Raw genomic sequence first — 14,550 nt, 5'->3', positions numbered from 1 at the left:
AATTCAGCTCTGCGTCCAGAGTTTACAGAAAAAGGCCTGCATCTGGCAAACGAGGCCCAGTGAGTACATGGTGGGCAAGCTCATTCTCCTGGCGTCCTGAACTCACCACAGGAAGACTACGGCTCCAGCAGATCGCCGGCCTGCCTCAGTGCAGCAGGCCTGCCGAGGGAGAACTTGAACACGGACTCGGCAGATTTATTCACCGCCCCCCACCACAACCTGTGACGTACAAACAGCTCATTTTACAGATTTACCCAAGTCGCTTTTCCCAAGTTACGAGGTAGCTCGATGGGTTTGAATTTCGTGTTTCACTTCATTTCCGATATACGACTGCCTTCCCCTGAGCCACCTGAACGGAGACTCTCTTCGTATTACACCCCGAGGTCAGTTTTTGTCTCTAAAACAAGATCTAAACATTTTACATTTCCTTTCTTCCTCATCTAACTACTCAAATAAAGGCAGCCCTGGATACGGAGTCTGAGTGCACAGCTCCGTCATTCTCTGTGTCTTCTCACTTAGAAAGAAAGAACCTTTACAGCCAGCCAATGACATGCTGTCTAACTTCGTCTGGACACAATGAAAGCGACCTCCTCCACACCACGAGCCACGACACTTTCAAACCAGTGACATTCAACTTAGATGCTCCAGGATCTTCCAAGCCCTTACGGAAGTCCCGGTGCCAGGACGTGGTAAGCTACCCCGCAGCCAATTAAACCAAGTGTGGAGCGGACGAGTCACCCACGAGTTTCCCATGTGAATCCGACAGGCAGAGTCAGGTAAAAGCGGAGGCAGTGAGACAATTACTAGCCAGTAATTTGGGTCCCAGAGCCCAGCACAGACACCACTCACTTTGTGAAAACATAACCTGTGAACCCTGTCCAAAAATGACATTTAAACGCCAATGAGATTCTGACTTTTATTACCAGGTCAGAACGGATCAAGTACAGGGAGAAGTAGCAGCAAACAGGGGCTGTCACACAATCCGGTTCCCCTGGCCCTCGGGCAAGGACACCTGTGCAAGGGACAGACCACCCAGTCCTTGGGCAGACACTCAGAACCTCACTTGGGGCCTGAAGTGCATCTGCTTGGTGGCATTGTTCTTCATTCCTGTCTTCAGCATCCACTTTGACTTCATCCTTTGGACATACTGCATGTCTCGCTCACGCATCAGAGCAGCTTCTGTGGCTGGAAAGGGGACACGTGGCAAAGGCTGGTTATTTGTGATCAGAAAAAAAGACAATCTTGGGGCACCTGGGTGGCTCAGTCGGTTAAGTATCCGACCGTGGCTCAGGTCAAGATCTCATGGTTCCTGAGTTCGAGCCCCGCGTCGGGCTCTGTGCTGACAGCTCCGAGCCTGGAGCCTGCTTCGGATTCTGTGTCTCCCTCTCTCTCTGCCCCTCCTCTGCTAGTGCTCACTCTTCCTCTCTCTCTCTCTCAAAAATAAATAAACATTAAAAAAAAAAAAAAAAAAAAACAACCTTTACAGAGAAGCTCAAGGCTAGTTTGGGTGAAACTGGGTTCTTATATTTAAAGAAGAGCTGTTGGGGCGCCTGGGTGGCGCAGTCGGTTAAGCGGCCGACTTCAGCCAGGTCACGATCTCGCGGTCCGTGAGTTCGAGCCCCGCGTCAGGCTCTGTGCTGACGGCTCAGAGCCTGGAGCCTGTTTCCGATTCTGTGTCTCCCTCTCTCTCTGCCCCTCCCCCGTTCATGCTCTGTCTCTCTCTGTCCCAAAAATAAATAAACGTTGAAAAAAAAATTAAAAAAAAAAAAAATAAAATAAAGAAGAGCTGCTAACCTGAGGTCGCCATGCAACGGGCGTGAGGGGTTATGCACACCCAGAACTGCACAGAACAACCTGTACATGTACCCATTTCTCTGGAATAAGCCTCTCTAGTTTTCGTCACCTGGAAGGATCTATAAGCCCCAGGTAAATCCCGCTGACCAAAGGTGCTAGAGAAAGACGGAGACTCTAAAGTGAGGCAGACAATAGTTCCTGACAAAAATAAGATGCAGTCAGTGTCTGATGGATTTCAGCGGCCTCGCAGCTCACAGGCAGCCACCGTGAAGGAAACCACGCGTATATGAACACCGTGGCATTTAACACGGACTTTATCTGCCCAGGGCTTCCCACGCCCTCCCAAGGGAGCTCTCCTTTGTCCTCTCCACAGTCCTTTAGTGGACCCGTGTTCTCCCTGCAGATCTAAGGATAGGACTCCATGTTAGCAGACACATCAGAACAGATTTACAGAATTTCATACCGATGAGGTTTCAAAGCTTAACAATTCCGGTGGCCTGCTTTATTCCGCTCCTGTTACCTTGTCCATGGGAAAACTACAAAAAGGAGTGACTGCCAGCCTTTATGACGTCCACGTACTACATCATACATGCGTTATGACAGTCAACCCACACAACGCTACCAGGTGGGTCCCCTTATGATCATCTCAGTTTTATAAATGAGGCAATAGAGGCTTCAGTTACTTAAATTACTCCTGCTCATCATTTAAGAACCTCTAAGTATATCGGGTAAGTCATGTTTGAATCCATGGCTGAAGCAATTTGCCCTCAAGGATACTAGTTAATTCCTTTGTAGTTTATAACCTCCAGGATAATTTCAATCTTTGCTCATTACTAAGTACTCATGTCTATAACTATTATCTGTATTCTGTTTTGGAAAGTTACTGGGCCAGGAATATGAAGTTTTTAACGAATGGAGCTTTGGGCTTCTTGCCATAAGCATATCAAGTAATAATGGACGCCCCCTGAGCCAAGAAGTTAAGTTTCCTCTAGAGAGGATCCACAAGGACAACATAAATGGGAAGGACTTCACCCAAGCCCGTTCTTGCGATCCGAGTTCCCAGGCTGGTCCACGGTCGTATCAACACACCTGTGCTGCCGGTCCACCCCAGGGCTCTGTACTGCTGGAGTATCCGGCCCACGGCCTTCTGATTCTTAGCAACAGCCACGGTTCTTGACAAGCCAAATCGCTGTTTGTAGTATCTCATCAAGGAGCGATGACCCACTCTGGCACCTGTTTTTCAAAAAAAACAATATTGAAATGCTGAGTTAGTTTTTCAAGGTAGAGCTACAGAGCAAGGACTTTCCAAATCAGACTTCTAAGGGTATCTAGCTGGAAAATGGAGAAGCCAGAAGAAAAAGTGCTCTATCTGCTAAAGAAAGATGAAGTAGCATATTAAAAAGAAGTAAAGACAGAAAATAAAAAAGTAGAGGGATTTTGTTAAAAAAGAGAATGGCAAGTCACGGTCACGTGAAATCTCAGCATCCTGTACTTATATACGATATGCCTCTCCAGAAATTCACATGCCAACTCTCACTGATATGGCTAATAGGGCCCTAAGAAAGAGGTAAGGGACTTTAACTTGTTTTTTAATATAAAGATAAAGCACACAATAACGATGTTTAAGTTTAAAAGCCACGGTCTAGGTCTAGAACAAGAATCAATCCACCTTTCTTTTGCTTAAATTCTCCACGGTGGTGGTTCTCAAACAAAGATGATTTTACCTCCAGGGACATTTGGCAGTGACTAGAGACATTTTTGGTTGTTATAGCTGGAGGGGGACTACTAGCATCTACTGGATAGAGGTCAAGGATATTAGCGGACATCCTACAATGCACAGGGCAGTCCTCCACAGCAAAGATTTACTTGGCCTAAAAGGTCACTACATTGAGAAACCCTGCCCTGTTATTTTCTAAATGATGGAACTCACCTGGTGAGCTACAATTTTAAAGGATGAGTCAGTTGAATTCCCTCTCCAGGTTGGGCTTATCCAGAAGGATCTGGTAAAACTATGCAAGTCAATCACGCTTTCAGAGGTGAATGACTATGGACTATGGAGCCTTTTATAGGAAAAGTGTGCTGACCCTTAGGCTCACAGCAAGTGAAACGGAAGGGGACGGGCTTCAGTGAGGGCTAACTCCAGGCTCCGTCAGCGCAGTGGCTCTCAAAAGGTGATCCTGGGACAGTGGTGTCAGCCTTACCTGAGAGCTTGCTAAATACAACACTAAATACAATTCCCTCACAAGAATATTAATCAGGCGCCTTCCCAGACAGACGTATACATGTAGAAATTCGACAAGAGCATATACACAAGGCATGAAACAGCTATTTCCACTGAAAATGAATAGAGGAAATATGGCTCGGGAGAACCACGTGTATAGCTGCTAGGAAAGTTTTACATTGATCCAGATCGTTCATTTACATGAAAAATTCGGTCCGGCTATTCTAAGTCCCTACCCGTAGGGCAAGCTACCTGGAAAACAGTTTGCTTGCTACACAGATACGGAAAAGTAGTTACTGTCATGACTGTTTTTGTGGTAAGAGAAAGAAATGCAAAGAAACCTTTCAATTCAAAGATGGTTTGGTTTTTGGTTACCAGTATGGATGAACACATGTTTCCTTGAACCTGGCTCTTCCGGTGGCCTCAGAGTTAACAAAGCTCCTAAACCACAAGAAATAAGACGCAGCCAATGAATAAAGACTCAAGCTTAAACGAAGGCTGCTATGGCAGGAAAACCTATTACTATAATTTTCTACTTATAAGAACAGGTCAGATGCTCCAGGTCTGCAATGCTCAAAATCATCACATGACAGTGCCGGTCATTAGTACAAAATCAACTGACGTATTTATAGTGATAAGCAGCATTTGGACAAATATGTATTATTGAAGAACATCCTTGAAAAGGTTTCATAACTCAATACCAAGGTTTCTGACAGCCAGCGGGGGAACTGAAAACACACAGATTAGAGCTACCCCTGCCCTGTGTCAATGACAGTGAGTACCTGACATTAAGTCCCAAGAATGTGCCAAGAGCAGCTCGACTTGAAGGCCCTATCAAGGAAAACTATTTTTAGAACACAGTGTGACTGCCCAGTAAATAACAGATGGGTTCCGTCTTAGTTATGGTAAAGCCACAATCTGTCCATCTACCTTTCATCGTAGCAATAACCACTTATAAAACTGTCCAATCCTACAACTGAAGACATTAGACAGTGGAAAAGAAAATATCTCCAATGGTAATTTTCCTAAGATTCATTATGTATTCCCGTGGACCCACCAACAGTTTCATCTGGCTACTCAGCAGCTAACTGGATGTGTCTTTGACACCAACTTACTCCACGGGAGCTGAAGAACACTAAAGCAAACTCAAGGAACAGAGCCAGACCACCGCCTTTGCAGTAAATGCTCACAGTGCCCTCTACCGGATGCTCTTTGTCACTGGCTCTGGGATCATCTCCTTGATCTGAAATAACTAGATTGAAGACATCACCACTACTGCTTTTGAAACCAGTTCAAAGCAGACTCTACCGAGTGTGGTTGATGAAGTATCACCAAGCTCTCCACACTAGAATCCTTCCCGACTTAGCTTCATGCTAACATCTTACGCCAACAGTCAAGTAACCAAGCATAACTGAAAAGGTTTCTGAATGCTAAATTTGCTCAAAGACATAAACAGGTGATTGAATATACTGCTGTAATACTGCTACATGTTTACAGTGCTTATTCAGAGATCTCCCATTCCCTTGGCTCATTACAAAACCTCCCAAACCAGTACTAAGACAGGAGGGCAAACCAATGGAATATAAACCATCGTGTCTCACTGTAATGAGGATCAACTGAAGGAGGACTAATTTTTAATCTAAGATGATGGAAGTATGGGTGACATGAAAAGCAAGATATCAGTATAGCTGGAAGAAATTTCAGAAGAATACTAGCAGTTTCTGATTCACTAAGAAAGCTATGTTTTGCTATTATTTAAGCAAATTCCATAACAAGGTCTTAGCAATCAGCCACTAAGGAAGATCCATGAAGGTACAGAGTAGCATATATTTAGATATTTTTATTAGTGGCTCTTAATCCTCTCCGGGTCACAAGTGCTTTTAAAAACTATAGCCATGGGGCGCCTGGGTGGCACAGTCGGTTAAGCGTCCGACTTCAGCCAGGTCACGATCTCGCGGTCCGTGAGTTCGAGCCCTGCGTCAGGCTCTGGGCTGATGGCTCAGAGCCTGGAGCCTGTTTCCGATTCTGTGTCTCCCTCTCTCTCTGCCCCTCCCCCGTTCATGCTCTGTCTCTCTCGGTCCCAAAAATAAATAAAAAACGTTGAAAAAAAAATTAAAAAAAAAAACAAAAAAAAACTATAGCCTTCGGGCACCTGGGTGGCTCAATAGGTTAAGTGTCTGACTTTGATTTCACAGCTTTGAGATCGAGCCCTGCATTGTGCCCCATGTCAGACTCCGCACTGCATGTGGAGCCTGCTTGGGATTCTCTCTCCCTCTTCCTCTCCTGTCTGCTCCCGCATGCTTTTGAATGGAAGGAAGGAAGGAAGGAAGGAAGGAAGGAAGGAAGGAAGGAAGGAAAGAAGGAAGGAAGGAAATAAAGGAATAAAAAACTACAGCCTTTACCCTGAAAAACTGTACTTAGCTGTTCAATTTAAAAAGGCATTCATGGCCACACAGGTGACTCTAAGACTGCACAGCCTTTACCCAGGAGAGTACACACACTCACAGAAAAAAAATGTGTACAGCCTGGTTAAGAACCTGTAGGGTAAGGTTATCTGGCTGTTGGGTTAGGTCTTTCCTCAGTGTGGCTAAAAGTACAGTATTTCACACTAACACCAAACCAGTTACTGTAATTTACTACTTCCAAGTCTGATATAAAAAAGTTGTCCTGGGGTTTATTATCCAGTACTTTAAAATAATGTGACTCAGTAGGCAGACCAGTAGCACTGAGCAAGGAAACCCTGGCTCTAAAAACCAGGGAAGTTGGACCTTCAAATTAATCTCACGCCACTTCCTTCTTTGAGACACCTGGGCGGCTCAGTCAGTTCAACATCCGACTTGACTTCAGCTCAGGTCATGATCTTGTGGTTCATGAGTTCAAGCCCCGCATTGGGCTCTCTGCTGTCAGCAGAGCCTGCTTAGGATCCTCTGTCCCTCTCTGTCCCTCCTGTGCCTACGCTCTCACTTTCTCCTTGGACTGCACGATGATGTAGAGACAAAGCAACCCGCTGCACAGTCCTGCAGACCAATGATTCCAAGCCACCGGGGCCCCCTCTTAGCCCACAACGGCTCCCTCTGCCCTGCTTCTCCTACACTATGGCAGGCCCAAGGGAATCAACCTTGCTTTCCTTTTAAAGTCGCCTCCAACCTCTCAGTCACTGAGTCAACAAACATCATCGGGCTCATGTGTGCCTGAGACCCTGTGGTGAGATGGAAGAAGCAATCTTTTTTTCAAAAGTAATGGGGGAAGGCAGGCAAGCAAGCCAGCACTTACAAAGCAGTGAGAGAAATGTTACAACAGATTGGCAAGTGCCTCAGGAGCAGAGGAGACTCTCCATACTCAGGGCAGGAGCTGAGTTCAAAAGGGCTTATGGAGGGGTGGACCCGAGTCTTAAAGGACAAGTAGCAGTAAGTCAGAGGCATCACCCATGCAAAGACTCAGAGGAGGGAAACTGCAAGTGGGTAGGTAAAGGAATAGATACCTGGAGCAGGGGGAGAGGGCAGCAGCTAGAGAACCTAACTTACCTGAAAAACAATGGCTCCCCCTGGAAGAATTCCAGAGGGAAAAAGAAAACAGACTGGTTGTCTTAAGAAGAATGTGCTAAGTGGTTGAACAGAAATCAGATTGCAGATGGCCATTTAGGAAGCGGTAATGGTGACATAGACAAATGTTAAACAGGAAACAAAGAAGAAAAACATGAAAGGGTTGTTTAGGAATTGTACTTCATAATCGCTCCAGTGTGGGAGACGACCAAAGAGAGTATCCTAAGATGATGCCTATTTTTGGCTTTGGTTAATCTTGGAAAACGCAATCATCCTAGGAAAATGTGTTTTCTAGATTAAAAAATAAAAAAAGAATCCCTAGTTAAGTTTCAAAATTCTAGGTTTAGATGAAAATTTCTCTCAAATAGACTCTATTTCTTAAATAGGCTATGCTCACTGTTGTGCATATTTTGGTAGGTACCAGGCTACAGTTGATGCAAACCGAAGCCACCATTCATACTGACGTGCCAGACGTTGCTTGACAAGGGATCACCTTATTCAACTCACTCAAAGAGTGTTGTAATCTCACTCTACAGTCAAGGAAGTGGATGCTAATGAGATAAGGAGCGAAAAAAGATGGCCATAGTCTTAGAAATGAAGTTAGGAAGCTCATTTCTGATGTAATGTACTGGCATTTTCACCAGAGGAAGACTAGAAGAGGTTCTCTGTGATATATCTAGGCTGGTTTTGCTACTGTTTATTGCACAGGCCACGACATTGTGCATTCCACACCTTTCTTATCACTGTAAGGAGACCTATATCTTCAAGACAGGCTCCGCATGCCCTTTTCTTCTACTGCCATACTCTAAAGCTGTCCTTAGCCTTAAAAGGTTATTATTCTGAATTAAAGAGGGCTGTCTGTACCTAAGCAGTGATACTCCTTGTGAAAAGCAGTAACATAAGATGGCTTCTTCCCCCCAGTCGTGTCCATGAGCAGGATAGCTGCTCTTACGCAGCATCACTGCAAATCTCCCAAGGCAGGGTGGGGGGAGTGGAGAAGGCTTCGCTGACTGGTCTATGATCTTGGGTCAGTTACTCAACCTATCTAAGCTTCGGCTGGCTCACAGGTCGAATAAGGATAACAGAATCCAACTCACTGGCTCCTAAAGATAAAATAATGTATCCACCTACCATGCTAAGTGCTCAGTAAATACCACGTATTATTAGGATCTTGTCAGCTCTTCTGTTCCATTCCCTTTCCTTCCCACAGGTCTTCTGTAGCTTCTCCCGTTCTTATCAGCTAATCATAACATTATAAACAACAGCAGATGCTTCTCATGTTCATGGCTTTTTCTCCCCCCACCTTTTCATACCTGGGATAAATCCCCACCTGGGATAAATCCCCACCATATCAGTCAAATCCTGTTCCCTAAAGTAGAAGGCAGAACTCAAACTCCGACCTCCCTGCCACAATTAGAAAATAAACAGGCAACTGGGCCAGGCGCTATCAGCCCGATACACCCGTGCCAGACTACTTGGAAGTCTGAGCAACATGAGGAAACAGGAATCAGTTCAAAGAATAAGAGTACGGCCAACATTAACAAGAGAAACCTAAATGAGGCAATAATAACAGGAAAGAACCAAAGAGAAAACGTCTATGTATCTGAAAGGAGATGACTGATGAAAGCATTCAAAATCATAACAGAAGTGAGCAAAAAAACTGATCTAATTTAAACAAAACAGCCAACACAGAGCTAAGTGGAGACCTTCATTACTATGTACCTGAGAACATAAAACTGTAACGACTTCCCCCAGTACGGAAGACAACTGATGGGAACATGCCTCTCTAATCATCTCACCCGCGTTATGCCATCTTTGCCAAACATACTTACCAGAAGGCAGAATCAGCTCCATGGTTTCATCATCATATTCTAATGTCTTTTCGGAGGGTAAGTCCTCAGTCCCATCAGGCTGCCCCCCTTCCGTGTAATCTGGGTAGCTACTCCTGTAACAGCGGCATTAATAACGGCATTAATAAAAAGACTAATACCTCAAATTTGACTAAAAGACAAATCGTGTTTGCAAACCGGCAAACCCACTGGCTACCTAAGCGCAGGGAACCAACCACTGCAGGCACAGCAAGCTGAAACGTTTAGGAGGAAAGCCAACTTGGTCGCATCCTCTGTAAGACAGAGTGTGCAAGTGACCCATAAACTCAAGATGGATCACAGACCTAAACGTAAAACACAAAACTGTAAGAATGACTACAATATAACATGGGAGACAATCTAGATGACTTAGGGTTCGGTGAGGACTTTTTATGTGCATCACGAAAGGCACGATCCACGAAAGGAATAATTGGTAAGATGGACTTCACTAAAATGAAAAACTTCTCTGGGAAAGACAGTGTCAAGAGAATTACAATACAAGCCACAGACCGGGAGAAAATGTTGGCAGAAGACACATCTGATAAAGGACCGTTATTCAAAACATGTAAAGAACTCTTAAAACTGAGTGATAAGAATATAAACCAGACTTGAAAATGGGGCAGGGACCTCACCAGGCACCTCACTAAGATATACAGGCTGCAAATAAGCATGGAAAAAGGTGCTCCACATCATGTCATGAGGGAAATGCAAAATAAAAAGAGATAACACTACACACGCTTATTAAAACAGCCAAAATCCAGAACACTGACAACATCAAATGCCGGCAAGAATGTGAAGCAATGGGCATCCTCACTCATCGCTCGCGGGAACACAAAATGGTGCAGCCGTTTTCCGAGACAGCTTGGGGGTTTCTTGCAAAGCCAAAAATACTCTTCCCGCAGGATCCACAATCGCGCTATTTCGTATTTATCCAAAGGAGCTGAAAACATGTCAACAACACAAAACCTACACACTGATGGTTATAGAAGCTTTATTCATAATTGCCCCAACGTGGGAGCAACAAAAGCGCCCTTCAGTAGCTGGGTGGATAAATACACTTGCGGTACATCCAGAAAACAGAACCGTACTCAGTACTAAAAAGAAATGAACTATCAAGCCATGAAAAGAAATGGAGAAAACTTAAATGCACGTTACTAAGTGAAAGAAGGCAGTCTGAAGAGACAAGGAGGGAAGAACAGGTGGAATCCACAGGATTTTCAGGGCAGTGAAACTACTCTGTATGATACAATAACGGTAGATACGGGTCATTATACATTTGTCCAAACAGAAGATGTACAACACCAAGAGTGAACCCTAGCGTGAACTACGGACTTGGCGATGATGAGATACGAATGTAAGGTCATCACTCAGGAATGTACCACTAGTGTGGGATGTCCACAATGAGGGAGGCTATGTATGTGTTGGGGGACAAGGGTTATATGGGAAATCTCTGTACCTTCTGCTCAAATTCGCTGCAAATATAAAATTTTCTTTATAAAAAAAAAAACACAAATGACTGAGCAAATGGCCTCCAACTGAATTCTTTCACCTATTTGTTTCTCCGTAGGAGGGAGGAGAAGGTAGTGCTAGAGATGCTGCTCTCCTGAATTTAGCCATTCTAAAACAACTTCTAGGAGAGTGCCGTCTGAAAAGATTCTGTGACCACAGAAACTTTCTGTGCCTGTATGTCCAATAAAGTAGCTACTGGTCACATGTGCTTTTAGGCACTGAGTTTTGAAATGTATGTAGTGCGACTAAACAACCGAATTTTTTCGTTTTTAACTTGATTTTTAATGAACTTAAATAGTCCTATGAATGCACCTAGTAATTACCATTATTGGACAGTGCGATTCCAGAAGATTCTTTATGTTCGTAGACATGTTCTCAAATACACATAGAAAATAAATTGGAGAATTACACATTAAAATGTTAGTAATAAGACAGATAACCCAATCCCAATAAAGCAGCAGACAAAAGACTTGATCAGGCACTTCACAAGAGATAGCCAAGTGACCAATTAATACAAAAAGGTCTTCAACTACATTAGGTAACATCAGGGAAACGAAAATTAAAACCACAGTGGGATACCACTACACAGCCACCGACACGGCTGAATGAAAAACTTCTCCTCGATGACAAGAGTGAGAAATCAGGAGGAAAATGCAAAAGGATAATTTAAAAGGCTAGGACTTTTCTGAACACATGTATCTGGAGACGGTGGATATCTGGCACGGTAATTACACACATCTGCTTGTTTAGCACACCTGTGCTAGGTCCTAAGTATCATGACACTACAGCTGTTCAAAAGTGCCTGCCACAGATTCCTGGCATCATGCGTGAATTATCCGACTTTCTAGTTAAGGGTGAGCCACCTATGGGATAATCTCACCATCGAATGCCTGGGACTGGCCTAGTTCAGCAACCAACTCAATTCCCTTAGGAGACGGCCTGTGATTCAAGGACTCTCAGGGAAACCAAAACATGAAATCTCACTTCAGTCCCTCTGTCCACAAGGGGGCCGGCAAAAGTGACCTGCTAATCATTTAAACCACCGATAAAGAAAAAGAAATTCTCAAGTCAGACAAACTTCAGTTTGGACCTGAGATCTTCTCTTTATCAGATCTCTTTTATTAGATGTGTGGGCTCAACTCTTAGTTTCTTATCGACAAAATGACACGGAACAGTCCCCCACACGAAGTGTTAAAAGAGCCGTAATGCATATACGGCACATGCATCAGGCACAGGCACACCGCTATCAATGAGGTTCAAGTGTATGACCCCACCTGGCTTCACATTGCACACGACAGACTTACCTAAAATCATAGAAGTCTGCAAATTCCAAAGCAGCGTCACCGTCCGTGAAGAGCTTACAGTGGCTTTTGTCATTCATGTGTGCCTGTACAGCTTCCGTGGAGTAGAAGGATTTCCCTTTCTCATTGCACCACAAGCAAATCTTCCCAATGCCAACTTTCTCTCCTGGAAAAATAAGTGGAGGACAAAACACAAGGGCAGCTTTCTGCGGCCAGCTCAGAGCTCACAATGTATCTCCGCGATTCAAAAAACATGCATCAAATTTTTGATCTTTACAAAATAAGCAGATAACTAAATCAAACATCGATGAGAAACAAAAAACGAAATGTTCTCCTAAAACTTGACCCCCAATAACGTGGCATTTGCTCATTAAAAGGAAAACTACCGTACTTACCCAAGTATTTAATCAGTCCCTTAAGATCAGAAAGATATTCTATGTCGGGAATAAAGAAGCTGTGGACTTTGGTCATATGAGCCACATTCTTCATGAGGGAGCTTGAATGATGGGGGCAAAATAAGCAGTCCGTTATGGGGATAGCACCGCTGAGGGGGCCTCCCCCAGCCTCCCCCTCCTCCGCCTCGTCCACTGGTTCAGCATCCTCACATTCCGACTCCTCATCAGAATCGACATCTTCCCAATCTTCAAGGCAGAGAGTTGAAAAACAAAGTTAGTTTAACAAGGTGGTAACTGCCGGCGAAGAAACCACGAAGACTCCCAAGCATGAGGCAGAGCAGCCTTCCGTTTGGGCCTGGAGAATGCCACTTGCAGGACAAACCCTCTTTCACGATCTCGACGTTAGCTAAAGTTACACGGACAAATCTGTGGCGCTAAAACGTTCCCTAAGCTTTCTTTTCCAGCATGCAGGAATCTCCTTGTACTTCCTTCCTAGGCCTCTAGGTACACAATCAGTAGTAACAGGACGTGCCACGAGGGCAGGAAGGAATAAACAGCTCGTAAAACGGAGGAGGCTCCAGCTCCACATTTCAGGTTAACCCCCGCATTCTGAACCCCTCACTTTGCTGTCTTAACTGAATTAAGTGCGAAGCCATCATAACTAGAAACCGAGCAGAATCACACACCCTGCCGCAGTTGGTGTGCGCGGTAACACGCCCCCCAACCCCATGCGTGTGTCCGATGCCTTCTCCTTCAAAACGCAAGTCATCAATTCATTCTACTATTTATTAAATAACTATTTATTAAATAACGCCCCCGATAAGCTTCCAGGCCCTGAATCTACCACAGTTAACGAAACAGACAAAATTCCCTGCGGGCCTGATGCTCCGACAAGTCACTTGGGAAAGGATCTCAACCACCCTCACTCGTCAGTTTCACCTCCTCCCCGCCCCCGCAACAGAGCCACTACCTTCTTCGTCGAGGTCCTCCTCCTCCTCACTCTCCTCCTCCTCCTGCTGCTTTGCTAACTTCTTGGCCTGCTGTTCAAACCACTGGAGCCGGGGAGGTTTCTCGGCCGGGTCCCGGTCGTGAGGCGCACGTCCTCCATCAGCCACCGCCACGGGACTCCTGGGCTCCTCCTCCGGCGCTGCGGGGGCCTTCTTGGGAGACATGGACGGCTGAGCCTTGATGGCCTGCTGGATGGCCGCGTTCATGGCATCCTTGTCCACGCTGTCCACGCCCAGGCCTTTCTCCAGGTTCTTTTCGTTCATCATCTCCACTTTCCGGTTCACGGCCCGCACGGCCTTCTTCTCCAGCTCCACGTGCCGCCGGGACTTGAGGTGGTTCTCGTAGGCGTTGAAAGACGCAAACTTCTTACTGCAGACGGTGCAGTAGGTGGCCGTGCCCTTGCTCTCCTGCTCCGCCACGGCCCGCTGCGCCCGCACCCGCTCCTGGAAACCCTCGGCGGTGACCGGGGCCATGTCGGCCACTTTGCGCTTCAGGTTGTAGCGGTGCCAGTCCGTCTTGTAGTGGGCCCGTTGCACCTCCGCGTCGTCGAACGCCACCCGGCAGGTAATGCAGGTGTACGTCGCCATCTCCAGGGCCGAGATTAGAGGCGACCAAGGCAGAAGTCTAGCGACGACAGCTTGAACGCCACCAGACGCTCAAACCTCTACTCGTCTCAGAGCTCACAAGAAACCAGAGCGCCCGCTGGCTTCCAGCCTCGATCTGTGAGGAGTTCCGGCACACTAGGGAAGTTATGCTCCGCTGGGCAGGAAGTCCCGCCTTTCGATCTGTGGCTACGCCCCCGCCGCGGGTCCCGGAAGACGAGGGAAGGCCTGTGACAAACCAGGCCCCGCCCAGTCGGCCTGAAGCGGGTACTGATTGCGTTATTCTGAAGTGGGTGTTGATCAGAGAGGC

General features: G+C 45.8%; 1 protein-coding gene across 1 annotated transcript; it reads right to left on the bottom strand.

Annotated features, from left to right (window-relative positions):
* Positions 1-902: 902 nt before the first annotated feature.
* On the bottom strand, positions 903-14,342 carry ZNF622 (zinc finger protein 622). Its single transcript, XM_047093927.1, has 6 exons — positions 13,601-14,342; positions 12,631-12,876; positions 12,239-12,401; positions 9,390-9,502; positions 2,884-3,027; positions 903-1,185 (listed from the first exon to the last, which is right to left on the bottom strand). Exons 1-6 carry the CDS (start codon positions 14,223-14,225, stop codon positions 1,052-1,054), a joined length of 1,425 nt encoding a protein of 474 aa, XP_046949883.1. The 5' UTR covers positions 14,226-14,342; the 3' UTR covers positions 903-1,051.
* Between the last annotated feature and the right edge of the window lie 208 nt (positions 14,343-14,550).

Source organism: Lynx rufus, unplaced genomic scaffold (genome assembly GCF_022079265.1).
Source record: "Lynx rufus isolate CCGP_SWC_20201006 ecotype Redwood Valley unplaced genomic scaffold, mLynRuf1.p SCAF_1, whole genome shotgun sequence".
Taxonomy (NCBI): domain Eukaryota; kingdom Metazoa; phylum Chordata; class Mammalia; order Carnivora; family Felidae; genus Lynx; species Lynx rufus.
This window is presented reverse-complemented; position numbering and strand designations above follow the sequence as displayed.

Excerpts from the sequence above, each read along its gene's own strand:
- ZNF622 (XM_047093927.1), bottom strand. The coding sequence starts at position 14,225 with ATGGCGACGTACACCTGCATTACCTGCCGGGTGGCGTTCGACGACGCG. Across the intron at positions 3,028-9,389 it reads GGAGCTGATTCTGCCTTCTG|GTGCCAGAGTGGGTCATCGC; the intron begins GTAAGTATGTTT and ends TTTGAAAAACAG. Across the intron at positions 1,186-2,883 it reads GGGGTGGACCGGCAGCACAG|CCACAGAAGCTGCTCTGATG; the intron begins GTGTGTTGATAC and ends TCCCCTTTCCAG.